The sequence below is a fragment of the Aegilops tauschii genome, chromosome 2 (genome assembly GCF_002575655.3).
Source record: "Aegilops tauschii subsp. strangulata cultivar AL8/78 chromosome 2, Aet v6.0, whole genome shotgun sequence".
NCBI lineage: Eukaryota > Viridiplantae > Streptophyta > Magnoliopsida > Poales > Poaceae > Aegilops > Aegilops tauschii.
Genome location: NC_053036.3, coordinates 169406205 through 169420334, shown reverse-complemented (window position 1 = coordinate 169420334; position 14130 = coordinate 169406205). Strand labels below are relative to the sequence as shown.

Below are 14130 nucleotides of genomic sequence, written 5' to 3'. Positions count from 1 at the left end.
CACCCGCTACTACTACGTGTCGTCTCCTTGAACAAGTTCTTTATCTTACCTCGAGCGAGGCAACCGGCAGCAGCCTCCGCTGCCAGAGTGCCGGTGGGCGCGCGATGCACCAGCTTTCCCTGGCCGCGCGGCCGCCGGCGCCGCAGTCTCAGTGTTCTCGGAGTAGGACGGCGTGCCGCTGTAGCCTGAAGCAGGCGCCTGCCTCTCTCGCCGTGGCCGCAAGACGGTGCGCTGCCGCGCCGCTCTTGGCCGCGTCGCTCCTCCTCGCCGCCGCCGCCGCGTCTCCTGGCATTCCTGCCGGTACTCCACCAGGTTTGCCTAGCCTGCCGCTTGTCAGTAGAGATGCTTGTTCTAGACTTCGATCCATTGCATGCACTGTGCACACCAGGTGTGGCAAAATATACGTTGAATTTTGCTTGTCGATCGACCACATGGCATTCATCCGTTTCCTTTATTTTTGCGCAGCGTTTGCCCAATCCCAAGGCGCGGCGCTGTTCCGGAAAGCGTGCATCGGGTGCCACGACACGGGAGGGAACATCCTACAGCCGGTGAGTTTGCTGAAATCCCTTGCACGGTCGAAACGACTGTAAATTCCAGGTTCAGATCATCCCTTTGTTCTGAGCTTGCTGCTTGATCATGTCCAGGGCGCCACCCTCTCCATGAAGGATCTTGAGAGGTATGGCCGTATGGCAGAGCCATTTGTTAAACTACAGCTTGCATTCAATTTCTTATTCGGTCTATATTGACTGTGGCAAAGAGAAAATTTTGAATTTGCTTCAGGAACGGAGTTGCCACGGAGGAAGAGATATACAACATCACTTACTACGGGAAGGGAAGGATGCCGGTACGTAAAATTTGCACCCATTATGTACGTCGTTGACAGGAGTAAACGTTTTGCAACTATGAATGAGCCTCGTCGTGTGTGTAGGGTTATGGAGAGCAATGCACGCCGAGAGGGCAGTGTACCTTCGGCCCCCGGCTGCCTGAAGAGGATATCAAGATGCTTGCAGCATTTGTCAAATCGCAAGCAGAGAACGGGTGGCCAAAGATCGACGGTGATGTCGAGTGATCCGATTACGGTTGAACACGAGGTGCTGGCTCCATTTCGCGAGGAGGCTGAAACCATAACTGTTGATGAGGTTAAATTTTTTTTTTTGACTCGCAAACTGTAGAACAATTGTTCTAAGTAATTTTATATTAATAAAATGAAAATAGTTATTCACGTAATCGAAGATTACATGCCAAAAAATAGAAGGCCTACATAAGAGATGCTGGCTAGTTTGTGAGCTGGCTTGCTTTAATCTACTTAGCTTTGTGAATAACAGTTCTGATATTATTCCGAGAGAAAAAGAAAAAATAAACAGTTCTGAGATTATCTTTCAGATTGATGTGCCATCCTTGGATATGTGGAGGGGCACTTTTGAAGATCTTGTCATTGCGCTGAATTCAAATATTCCAACAACCCATAATGATGCTTTCAAGGAAAATTGTTTCCCTCACGACATCAACGAGAGGTGGCAATGATGACCTATTGAATTATGGTCTCTCCGGTCTCTCCTTACATCGACAACGTTTGAAATGGACTGACAAAGGACCTTTGAGAGTTTGTGTTGCTAGATCTATTGGCTTTCCTTGGAGCTTGGTAGTCCGTGTATCTATCAAGGAGAGCAATTGTCTGGCTATTGGTGTGGTGACTTCGACATCTTCTTCAATGTTGTTATGCAACATGGTCCACCTTCTCCAACTCTCTGGACCGGTGGTAATGGATTGCAAGTCTGTCCTGCATGGGCTGATGCTCCAACCAACGTTTCTTTAGCGATGTGATCTCATTCCAAACAGTGAGTGATTATTGCGGTTTAATAAAGCCTGGTATGGCGAGAGCGTTTGCAGGTGTCCTTTTACTTTATTGTTGGTTCAGTGCAATTTTCAAGCTTCAACGGACAACGTACAATCTGAGGAAGAAGAATGCTGGTATGATTTTCAATGTAATTTTTTTACTGGTCGTTCTGTGTCCACTTTGACGGTGCATAGTCCCAAAGGTGGCCCGTTAATCGAGAAGCCAGTCAACAGACCTGGGGGCCAACAGGCCAAGACATGGTCTAGTTAAACATCTAGACATACAAGTTAGGAACACCTAGGGCTCTTGTTGATTAGTAAACCATGCATCCCTAGGTCTCGTCCCCTTATTTAAGGTGAGACCCGGGGGACAGCCGAGACACATAATAATCTCCACCTTAGTCTCCATAGATTCACCTCCACCTTCATTATAACCCTCTCATACGAGGCGACCGTCATATCAAGCAAATCCAAGCAGGAGAATGGTATTACCTCTGCAATGAGGGCCCAACCTGGGTAAACGCCTCATGTGAGATTCCCTCTGGTACTTTCGGTCTCGCGCACCACCCTATTGGGGCTACCGACGGCTTCATGTATCGTCACACTTGTATTTCCATTGTACAAACTTTTTTCCTTGATAATTACCATATCTAAGATGCCCTTTGGGCGTCTTTTCCTCTAACTAAAAATCTTAGGAAGTACTTGGCATGCCAATCTGACCTCCTCATAGAATGGGTCATAGAATCAGACGTCTCCATTTTTTCGAGGTGTGATAGAGTCCCAGCTGCTCGGAGCAAAAGGGCACTCCCAAAACAAGTGTAACAAAGTTTTCTCAACATTTGCATCACATAGTGTACATGAATAAGAGGGCATGTGAAAGGACTTTCAATGAAGCAGGTTCACTATGTTAATTCTATCATGTAGGAATAGCCAAAATAAGACTTACAACTCAACTGGTTGGCACTCTTCCAGAGTTTACTAAATAAATGGTGGAAAATTCTTCAATTCTTTAGGATGTTGTACATCTTCATTGAGGAGTATTTGGAAGAATTCCAGGAGTAATTCCATTTATCCGAGTCATTTGTCTGCTGCAATTGATGAGATCTGTTGGAGGAGTTGGAATTGTTGAAATGTTTGAATTGATAGTGGTCTATTGAAATTATCCTCCAGATCATGAGTTTGATGGATAGATTAGATTGAGCATTTGTCATCGATAGCAAATGAGTGTAGTTATGGGTAGTAGACTTTAAGAGCCATATCTCTCCAATTATCTTGCCAGGAGAATTGTGTTTCCTTGACCAGCCTCATATGTGCCCCCATGCATAAATTCTGGGATGGGTTTCAACATATTTCTCCACCCAAAAAAGCCAACCACCCTTTCACATGGAGAATTATTCTCATAGTAGGATTCCCATACCAGTTTAATCCAAGGTAGGTTAGCACCATTGAAGAATTTATGAAGATACTTGATCAACAAGGCCTTGTTGTGGACATCAATGTCAAGAACTCCAATCCCCCTTGTACTTTGGGTTATACACTTTATCCCAAGAAATGAGAGTAGCACCGTTTTCTTGAATTTAATAATTTCTCAAAAGGAATTGCTCGAAATATTTATTGATTTCGTCCAGTTGAGCCATACAAAATGTGGGAAAACTAGTGAACATTGACTTGATAAATTACAATCTCTCTCCGTATGATAGGAAGGTGGAATAACAAGCAAGGCTTCTCTCAATCCTATGGAGAAGAGATAGAAAATCATCAGTCTTTGACTTATCAACACTGATAGGCAAACCCATACGGGTGAAGGAAAAAATCCCTTGAATTCCGAAAGTGGAAGTGGGAATTGCATTTTGACAGCAGAAACATTGACTGGCACCATGATAGACTTGGGAATTGCATTTTGACAGCAGAAACATTGACTGGCACCATGATAGACTTGTTTTGGTTAGCTTTCAAACTAGTATATGAAGTAATGTGAAGAAACATGCATTTGGTGTGTTGAGTATGAATTTCATCAGTAGGAAGAATCAAAATAGTGTCATCTACATACTAGATAGTTGGGAACTCAGGGTGTGAGGTGATATGCAAAGGAGCCGAAACCAATTGGTTAGCTAAAACTTCGTTAAAAATATCCTCAAGAAGATGTACTACAAGCACAAAAATAAGAGGAAACAGAGGATCCTTGCACCTCCCCCCTCTTACAATGTAATTGCGTTTGAGGAGTTCCATTCTGTAACACATAAGAATGCCAAGTAGACTATATCATATTCATCCAATTGAGCCATCTCCGACCAAACCTTTAGTTGATAAGATTTCCATGCCAATATTGTATTCTATTAGATCAATAATGCGGTCAATGTTAGTGCTCTAGTACTTTTTTTAGCCAAAACAATGAGCCGCCAGACATGCGTGTACTCCCAACGCGATTTACAAATCAACTAATCATGAAACTGCTTAGGGATTCTCCAAGACCCCTACGAAATCACTCCTTATGACTCATATTTAGGAAATAGTGAAAGTAGAGGGCACTATGTGCTTCCATTTTTTAGTGACAAGAAATTTTATAAGCAATAGCCGCCTCCCGTCCGGCGATCTCACAGCGCCACCGCCGTTTCCACCATATGCCAGCTGCCACCAAAGTTCTCCCCGCATCACTATCATTCCATTCCAGGCCCACACCGCCACTTTGTGAGATGACAAGGCAGACTGCCTAACTGAAGCCATGATTACGCTGCTCGAGCTCCCGCAGCCCCGCGCCTAGTTTGCTTCGGCACCTCTCCTCCTGCACCAAGGAGGCTACCATGTCATGTCGACCATCCGCTAATGCCTCCCGTCTTGTGCCATAAGCCCCTGAGCTCTTGCCCTCCTAGGTTATCTACACAACCGCATGCTTTGATTGCATCTGCATTCATCGTCTGCGACCTCCTCTTGGGTTTTGTCTTTGACTTTCCCCCGTCGTGGCGTCCTTGCACCGACACTCGTCTTGATTCATTGCACATGTGTTGCACAGATAGAATTTGACAAGCTTCCCGCTACTCTCTCGCCATCTTCTGTGCTCCTGCCACAAAATGTTTTTTTAGAAAAAAGTGGAAGAAGTGCCCAACGTTAAATTAGTAGGCCAAAGTACATTACAACACACTAAATTATGTCTGAAAGCAAAAGGCCAGAATCTAACACAAAATGACTAAACTAGATCAGGTCGAAGGAGATCTCAGTCGATGTAACTTTTGTTGGCCGCATGAATATCCTTAATCTCGTGCAACACCACCTTGAACACCTCGTTGTGCTACCTCTTCCATAGAGGACTCCATTGCTGAAAAACAAAGACCATATGAAAATGTAGTGAGTGGAGTGGTTAGGGATCTTCCCCTCAATGGTATGTTTGTTATTACGGCTAGTTCAAAGCGCCCCTGCTAGAGCCGCAAAAGAGCACCAATAAATTATACGCCGCTGGCCCCTAGTGTCGGTGAGAAAGTAAAAGATTCCCTGAAACAAATGCGGGTCTCAGTTACATCCAAAGCTATCTCTCATATAGTTCCATAGGAATTTAGTTGGGGCACGGAGAAAAACAATGTGGAAAAGGTTTTTCTGGAGCCCCACAAAAGGCACAAGTTTCGTTCCTTCGACCATTATGTTTTTGTAGGCTACTCGCTAAAGGGATCTAATCCTTAGATGCTTGCCATAAGATATACAAGTTTTATGCAGCACTAGTATGTACCGAAGGGCCTTGGTGAAATGGATATGAGGATTGTGTATGAGTTTAGCGTAGGTGGATTTGACTGAGAAGCACCTCGATGCCTCCAGGTCCAAGGTGATGGTGTCTCATTCTTCTGAAAGCTAGACCTGTCCCAAGTCAAGCAATAAAGCTTCACATGAAGCTCTCTCTCTAGGGGTGAGGTTTTTTAGAAAGGATAAGTTGACAAGGTTATTTTGAAGGACGCCCTTCACTAAAATCCATGGTTCCGAGGCTATGATGTAGATATACGGGTACATAACATACATAGGTCGGCCGTTAATGCATGCCATTAGTTAGAACCTTGTGTCAACCCCATTGCCCACCAGAAAATGCGCCCCCCCAAGAAGAAAATTTCTTTTCATCTTTGAGTGTTGTTCCAAAACTGAGACCCCTCAAGCGCAAAAGGAAAGAAAGAGTAGTCTTGGAAGTATTTTTCCTTTCAGAATTTGGCCGGGAGGCATCTTGGAAGAGTTTCCAGATCCATTTGGTGAGGAGAGACAAGTTATTTTTTTGAGTTGGTTATTAGGTCGGATATTGCTTCAACACAGATTAGAAGGGTTTTAATGGTGGTGATGCTCTGCAGGTATGGCTCTAAAAGGAGCAAGGTATCATCAACATATTGCAAGTGCATAATACCCCTAGGAATAAGATGAGATATCCCACCCTTGGGGTGTCCAACATCTCTAGCTTTGGTCATCACGGTTGAAAGTGCATCAACGACAACACCAAATATCATTAGGGGGTGGATAGGATCGCCCTTCTTGCATCACCTCTTATTCTGAAAGAAAGGGCCCACCTCACCGTTGATACAAATTGCCATCTGACCTTCCAAAACCAGTTGCATGATCCTATGAATAAAGCCTGCCCTGGAGACCCTCCTAAGTAGGACTTCCCACATGAATGACCAACTTACTCCATCGTATGCATTTTCCAAATCTAATTTGAGGAGGACAACAAATTGTTAGGCCCCCAACCTTCAAGAAATTGGCGTAGAATCCTAGGTAAACGTCAATCGAACCCCTAGAATGTTTTATATGTAATGTATAACTATTCCACTAACCTATTTCTCTTAAAATGCAAGCATGCCACCTTATCCCAACATGCATGGTAAAATGCCCACATCAATATGCAAGCATGTGTAAGTAAAGCTACCTTAGCATGTAAAGATGCATGAGAACTTGCATTCTATTCAAATCTAGTAAATATTTTAGAATTATATAATAATCAAACATAATAAATAATTTTTATTTTCTAGTTTTTGTTCTCACATTATTACATCAAATATTTATGACATATACAACCAAATATCATGAAATATATTGCCAAACATTCCCACAACAACATGCGTGGTATCATCTTGTTCCTTGGGGTAGCGACCCAAGTGTCGACTTGGCCTTGAAGTGGTCTACAAAACCTTCCTCCTCGAACCAGCCCAACTCAAAGAAGAACCACCTATTGCAACAAAAGAGCTCCTCTATAGAAGATAAAAGGAGAGGGGTATGGTCCGAACCACTCCTGGTTTCGTCTTTAGGAGAAGAGGGGGATACGACTTCCTGGTACGGAGATATGAACACTCTATCTAGAACCGACCTGATCGGGGCAAGCTACCTATTCGTACAAGTATATCTCACACCCACTGTACGATTTTTCCCAAGGGCTATGTTAGCAATGTCGGCATTGAACCTGAACCTTGACAACAAATATTATTTGAGCTCTTGTTCGCCGCTTCCCTGATAAGGTTGAAATCCCAAACAATTACCACTGGACCCTCGGTGTTAGTGATTTTAAGTTCGATTTCTGATAGGAAGCATTCTGTTGGCATATGTTCGACCGGACAATAAACCATAAAAAACTCCCAGGTGTTGGAGAACGTAGTAATTTCAAAAAAAAAATCCTACGCACACACAAGATCATGGTGATGCATAGCAACGAGAGGGGAGAGTGTTATCCACGTACCCTCGTAGACCGAAAGTGGAAGCATTATGACAACACGGCTGATGTAGTCGTACGTCTTCACGATCGACCGATCCTAGTACCGAACATACGGCACCTCCACGATCTGCACACGTTCAGCTCGGTGACGTCCCGCGAACTCACGATCCAGCAGAGTGTCGAGGGAGAGCTTCGTCAGCACGACGGCGTCATGATGGTGATGATGAAGCTACAGGCGCAGGGCTTCGCCTAAGCACTATGACGATATGGCCGAGGTGGATTATGGTGGAGGGGGGCACCGCACACGGCTAAGAGATCAATGATCAACTTGTGTGTCTATGGGGTGCCTCCTCCCCCGTATATAAAGGAGTGGAGGAGGGGGAGAGGGCCGGCCTCCTAGGCGCGCCCCAAGGGGAGTCCTACTCCCACCGGGAGTAGGACCCCCCTTCCCTAGTTGGATTAGGAGAGGAAGGAGGAAGGAAAAGGGGGCCGCCCCCCACCCAATTCGGGTTGGGCTTGGGGGGGGGGCGCCCCCTCCTTTGCTCCCTTCTCCTCTCTCCCACTATGGCCCAATAAGGCCCATGTACCTCCCGGGGGGTTCCGGTAACCTCCCGGTGCTCCGGTATATGCCCGAACTCACCCGGAACCATTCCGACGTCCATTATATCGATCTTTATGTCTCGACAATTTCGAGACTCCTCGTCATGTCCGTGATCATATCTGGGACTCCAAACTATCTTCGGTACATCAAAATGCATAAACTCATAATACCGATCGTCACCGAACATTAAGCATGCGAACCCTATGGGTTCGAGAACTATGTAGACATGACCGAGACATGTCTCCGGTCAATAACCAATAGCGGAACCTGGATGCTCATATTAGTTCCCACATATTCTACGAAGATCTTTATCGTTCAAACCGCATAACAACATACGTTGTTCCCTTTGTCATCGGTATGTTACTTGCCCGAGATTCGATCGTCGGTATCTCAATACCTAGTTCAATCTTGTTACCGGCAAGTCTTTTTACTCGTTCCGTAATGCATCATCCCGCAACTAACTCATTAGTTACATTGCTTGGAAGGCTTATAGTGATGTGCATTACCGAGAGGGCCCAGAGATACCTCTCCGACAATCGGAGTGACAAATCCTAATCTTGATCTATGCCAACTCAACAAGTACCATCGGAGACACCTGTAGAGCACCTTTATAATCACCCAGTTACGTTGTGACATTTGGTAGCACACAAAGTGTTCCTCCAGTATTCGGGAGTTGCATAATCTCATAGTCATAGGAACATGTATAAGTCATGAAGAAAGCAATAGCAATATACTAAACGATCAAGTGCTAAGCTAACAGAATGGGTCAAGTCAATCACATCATTCTCTAATGATGTGATCCCGTTAATCAAATGACAACTCATGTCTATGGCTAGGAAACATAACCATCTTTGATTCAACGAGCTAGTCAAGTAGAGGCATACTAGTGACACTCTGTTTGTCTATGTATTCACACATGTACTAAGTTTCCGGTTAATACAATTCTAGCATGAATAATAAACATTTATCATGATATAAGGAAATATAAATAACAACTTTATTATTGCCTCTAGGGCATATTTCCTTCAGTCTCCCACTTGCACTAGAGTCAATAATCTAGATTACATAGTAATGATTCTAACACCCATGGAGTCTTGGTGCTGATCATGTTTTGCTCGTGAGAGAGGCTTAGTCAACGGGTCTGCAACATTCAGATCCGTATGTATCTTGCAAATCTCTATGTCTCCCTCCTTGACTTGATCGCGGATGGAATTGAAGCGTCTCTTGGTGTGCTTGGTTCTCTTGTGATATCTGGATTCCTTTGCCAAGGCAATTGCACCAGTATTGTCACAAAAGATTTTCATTGGACCCGATGCACTAGGTATGACACCTAGATCGGATATGAACTCCTTCATCCAGACTCCTTCATTTGCTGCTTCTGAAGCAGCTATGTACTCCGCTTCGCACGTAGATCCCGCCACGACGCTTTGCTTAGAACTACACCAACTGACAGCTCCACCGTTCAATATAAACACGTATCCGGTTTGTGACTTAGAGTCATCTGGATCAGTGTCAAAGCTTGCATCGACGTAACCATTTACGATGAGCTCTTTGTCACCTCCATAAACGAGAAACATATCCTTAGTCCTTTTCAGGTATTTCAGGATTTCTTGACCGCTGTCCAGTGATCCACTCCTGGATTACTTTGGTACCTCCCTGCTAAACTAATAGCAAGGCACACATCAGGTCTGGTACGCAGCATTGCATACATGATAGAGCCTATGGCTGAAGCATAGGGAACACCTTTCATTTTCTCTCTATCTTCTGCAGTGGTCGTGCATTGAGTCTGACTCAACTTCACACCTTGTAATACAGGCAAGAACCCTTTCTTTGCTTGATCCATTTTGAACTTCTTCAAAACTTTGTCAAGGCATGTGCTCTGTGAAAGTCCAATTAAGCGTCTTGATCTATCTCTATAGATCTTAATGCCCAATATATAAGCAGCTTCACCGAGGTCTTTCATTGAAAAACTCTTATTCAAGTATCCTATTATGTTATCCAAAAATTCTATATCATTTCCAATCAACAATATGTCATCCACATATAATATTAGAAATGCTACAGAGCTCCTGATACGTCTCCAACGTATCTATAATTTATGAAGTATTCATGCCATGTTTACAATAGTTTTATATGATTTTGGTATGATTTGATTAGAACTAACCCGGACTGACGTTGTTTTCAGCAAAACTACCGTGGTGTTGTTTTTTGTGTAGAAATAAAATTCTCGGAATGCGATGAAAATCAACGGAGAATTTTTCTGGAAAATATGAAAAATACTGGAACAAAAATCTACCGAAGGGGAGTCCCGTGGGCCCCATGAGGGTGGGGGCGCGCCCCCTGCCTCGTGGACTCCCCGAGGGCCCCCCCTGACGTGAAATCAACGCCAACTCCTCCTATAAATACAGAAACCTTCGGGAAATAACCTAGATCGGAAGTTCCGCCGCCGCAAGCCTCTGTAGCCACGAGAAATCAATCTAGGCCCTCTCTGGCACCCTGCCGGAGGGGGCCATCATCACCGGAGGCCATGGAGGAGGATCCCGGAGGGGCCATCATCGCCATGAAGGCCAAGGACCAGAGGGAGAACCTCTCCCCATCCAGGGGGAGGCCATGGAGGAGGAAGCACAAGGGGGAGAACTTCTCCTCCTCTCTCTCGGTGGCGCCGGAGTGCCATCGGGAGGGGAATCATCGCCGTGGTGATCGTCTTCATCAACATCACCATCATCATCACCATCCTCATCTCTTTTACGCGGTCCACTCTCCCGCACCCTGCTGTAATCCCTACTTGAACATGGTGCTTTATGCCACATATTATGATCCAGTGATGTGTTGCCATCCTATGATGTTTTGAGTAGATATCCTTTGTCCTTGGGTTGATTGATGATCTAGATTGGTACGAGTTGTATGTTTTATTTTGGTGTTGTCCTATTGTGCCCTCCGTGTCACGCAAGCGTGAGGGATTCCCGCTGTAGGGTGTTGCAATACGTTCATGATTCGCTTATAGTGGGTTGCTTGAGTGACAGAAGCATAAACCCGAGTAAGGGGGTTGTGGCGTATGGGATAAAGGGGACTTGATGCTTTAATGCTATGGTTGGGTTTTACCTTAATGATCTTTAGTAGTTGCGGATGCTTGCTAGAGTTCCAATCATAAGTGCATATGATCCAAGACGAGAAAGTATGTTAGCTTATGCCTCTCCCTCATATGAAATTGCAATGATGACTACCGGTCTTGTTAACGATTGCCTAGGATAATTACGCACACCGATCCATCATTATTCCACTCTCGCTATTTATAATATTTAGTAATATATTCTAACTTTATGATAACAGCACCTACTTTTATATTTTAGCTCTCTGATACCATGCAAAGTTATCCTCTTCATACCCACAACATAGTTTTATTTCTCGTTTCTAGTTGGAAGCAAACGTCCGGTGTACGTAGAGTCGTATCAGTGGCAGATAGGGCTTGAGAGAATATTGATCTTACCTTTAGCTCCTTGTGGGTTCGACACTCCATACTTATGACTTCCACCTTTGGAAATTGCTACGATGATTCCCTGCACTTGGGGATTATCAAGCTCTTTTCTGGTGCCGTTGCCGGTGAGCAATAGCGTGGGGTTGATATTCTCGTGTGTGCTTGTTTGCTTTCTTCACTGAGTAGATTTTGTTTTTCCTTTTTGTTTCTGTTTAGTTGTGGGTGAAACATAAAACAAATTAAAGAATGAAAATACAAAAAAAATTACTTGCCTATCATGCCTAAAAAGTTTTTCAAAAACAGAAGTGATTGGAAAGTTATGCATTGAAGAAGTGAGGGTCGACCTTGAGCACTTGTGTTCATGCTCACGGAAACAATGTAGAATTTTTCATGGAAGTTTCTCTGTGAATAATTATCCCCTTGTATATATCCATTGTATTATGAAAATAATGTGCCAAGCTTTGGTTTTAGGATGATTAGATTGCTTCTTTACTATGTGCAGTACAAAACAGAAACTTTGGCTGTAGTGCATGAATTTACATTTTTTAATGGAAAGTCAAATGGGTCTGAAACTTTTTGCACATTACTTCTGTATTTTTTTTAAATTTTCATATGATTTTAGAATTTTTTGGAGTTACAGAAGTTTTCTAAACTTCCAGATTACTACAGACTGTCCTGTTTCTGACAGATTCTGTTTTTCGTGTGTTGATCGCTTATTTTGATGAATGTATGGGTAGTATTGGGGGTTATGAACCATGGTGAAGTTGGAATACAGTAGATAAAGTGCTAATATGAAATTGGAATGAGTTTGCAACAGTACCTAAAGTTAGTGATTTGCTTTAGTATACTAACGGATCTCACAAAGTTTTTGTGGATGAAGTGTTCGAAGAACGAGGAGTTACCGATGTGAGAAGAATAAAGAGAGGCAAGAGTTCAAGCTTGGGGATTCCCAAGGCACCCCAAGTAAATATTTCAAGGATACTCAAGCATCTAAGCTTGGGGATGCCCCGGTTGGCATCCCATCTTTCTTCTTCAACAATTATCGGTATACCTCGGTTTTTGTTTTGTTCACATGATTTGTGTCCTTTGTGTTTTTCTTTTTCTTTAAGAACCATGCTAGTATGAGATGTCCCTTCATCAATTTATAGAATGATTCATCTGCTTCACTTATATCTTCTGAGTATGACCTTATAGAATGCGCTTTGCGCTTCACTTAAATCTTTTGAGTATGGTTTTATAGAATGCTTCGTGTGCTTCACTTATATATTTTGAGCTTGGATATTGGTTAGATTATATTGATTGTAGAATTATCCATGAAATTCACTTATATCTTTTGGAGTATGAATAATACTATCATCTAAAGCGGGTTTGGAAGAGTGTCAACTTTAGGAATTAGTGACCCCACTATTCCGAATGAGAAGAATTTTGCTTATGTGGAAAGTAGAAAATTCTCTATGCTTGTAGATAATGAAAAGAATGCTTTATGTGATAGTTATATTGATTAATTCATTCATTATGCTACTGAAAATTATTATGAGGGAGGAATATATGCTTGTAGGAGTTGCAATAATATCAAGCTTCCTCTCTATGTGCTTAAAGTTTTGAAGTTATACTTGTTTTGCCTTCCTATGCTAGTTGATTCGTGTTCCAATAAATTATGTGTTCACAAAATCCATAGGCATAGGAAGTGGGTTAGATTCAAATGTGCTAGTCATATTCTCCATGATGCTCTCTTTATGTTTCAATTCTTTTCTTTCATGCGAGCATCATTGAAATCATCATGCCTAGCTAAAAGGCATTAAAGAAAAGCGCTTGTTGGGAGACAACCCAATATTTACCCTAACTATTTTTGTGTGTTTACATGATTAAGCTACTGTATTAATCATATTTTATAGCTTTTGTTTCGATAAAGTGCCAAGTAAGACCTTTGGGAAGACTTGGGTGAAAGTTAATGTGATCTTGCTGTAAAAAACAGAAACTTTGCGCTCACGAGATTAGCTGCCATTTTTTTACAGAAGAGTGCTTTTGAGTTGATTATTTTTGCAGAAGATTAATAGACAAATTCCTCACGTCCAACAATTTATTTCATAGTTTTTGGAGTAGCAGAAGTATGGTTGCTGTTCAGATCATTACAGACTGCTCTATTTCTGACAGATTCTGTTTTCATCGCATAGTTTGCTTGTTTTCTAGTTTCTATGGCTTATATATCTCAATATAAATTGTAGAAATGATATGTTACAGTAGGCATTGTGTGAGAACAATTATGAACCTTGTATTTGACAGTACCAAAGTGAATGGTTTACTCTTTATCATACTAACCTATCTCACGAAGTTCCGTTAAGTTTTGTGTGATTGAAGTTTGCAAGCTTTGGGTGAGATATTGATATGAGGAGAATAAGGAGTGGAAAGACCCTAAGCTTGGGGAAGCCCAAGGAACCCCAAGGTAATATTCAAGGAATACTCAAGTGCCTAAGATTGGGGATGCCCCGGAAGGCATCCCCTCTTTCGTCTTCAGAACTATCGGTATACCTTACTCGGAGCTATATTTTT

The 14130-nt window shown here is 42.9% G+C and overlaps 1 protein-coding gene across 2 annotated transcripts; it reads left to right on the top strand.

Moving 5' to 3' along the window:
- On the top strand, nt 1–1663 carry LOC109778417 (cytochrome c6, chloroplastic). 2 transcript variants are annotated; one of them, XR_005767472.3, is made up of 6 exons: nt 1–312; nt 466–548; nt 645–676; nt 781–844; nt 929–1139; nt 1384–1663. XR_005767472.3 is itself a non-coding variant. In XM_020336976.3 (5 exons), the coding sequence occupies exons 1-5, from the start codon at nt 105–107 to the stop codon at nt 1067–1069; spliced, it is 528 nt and encodes a 175-aa protein (XP_020192565.1). In that variant the 5' UTR covers nt 1–104; the 3' UTR covers nt 1070–1227. The 2 variants fall into 2 exon arrangements, 1 of the variants encoding a protein (XP_020192565.1); XM_020336976.3 differs by lacking the exon at nt 1384–1663 and having other exon boundaries at nt 929–1227.
- Nucleotides 1664–14130: the final 12467 nt, after the last annotated feature.

What these genes read in the sequence shown, in the direction of transcription:
- LOC109778417 (XM_020336976.3), top strand. Translation starts at nt 105, where the DNA reads ATGCACCAGCTTTCCCTGGCCGCGCGGCCGCCGGCGCCGCAGTCTCAG. An exon ending in TCCTGCCGGTACTCCACCAG is followed by an intron (nt 313 to 465) that starts GTTTGCCTAGCC and finishes ATTTTTGCGCAG; the next exon opens with CGTTTGCCCAATCCCAAGGC. An exon ending in GAGGGAACATCCTACAGCCG is followed by an intron (nt 549 to 644) that starts GTGAGTTTGCTG and finishes GATCATGTCCAG; the next exon opens with GGCGCCACCCTCTCCATGAA.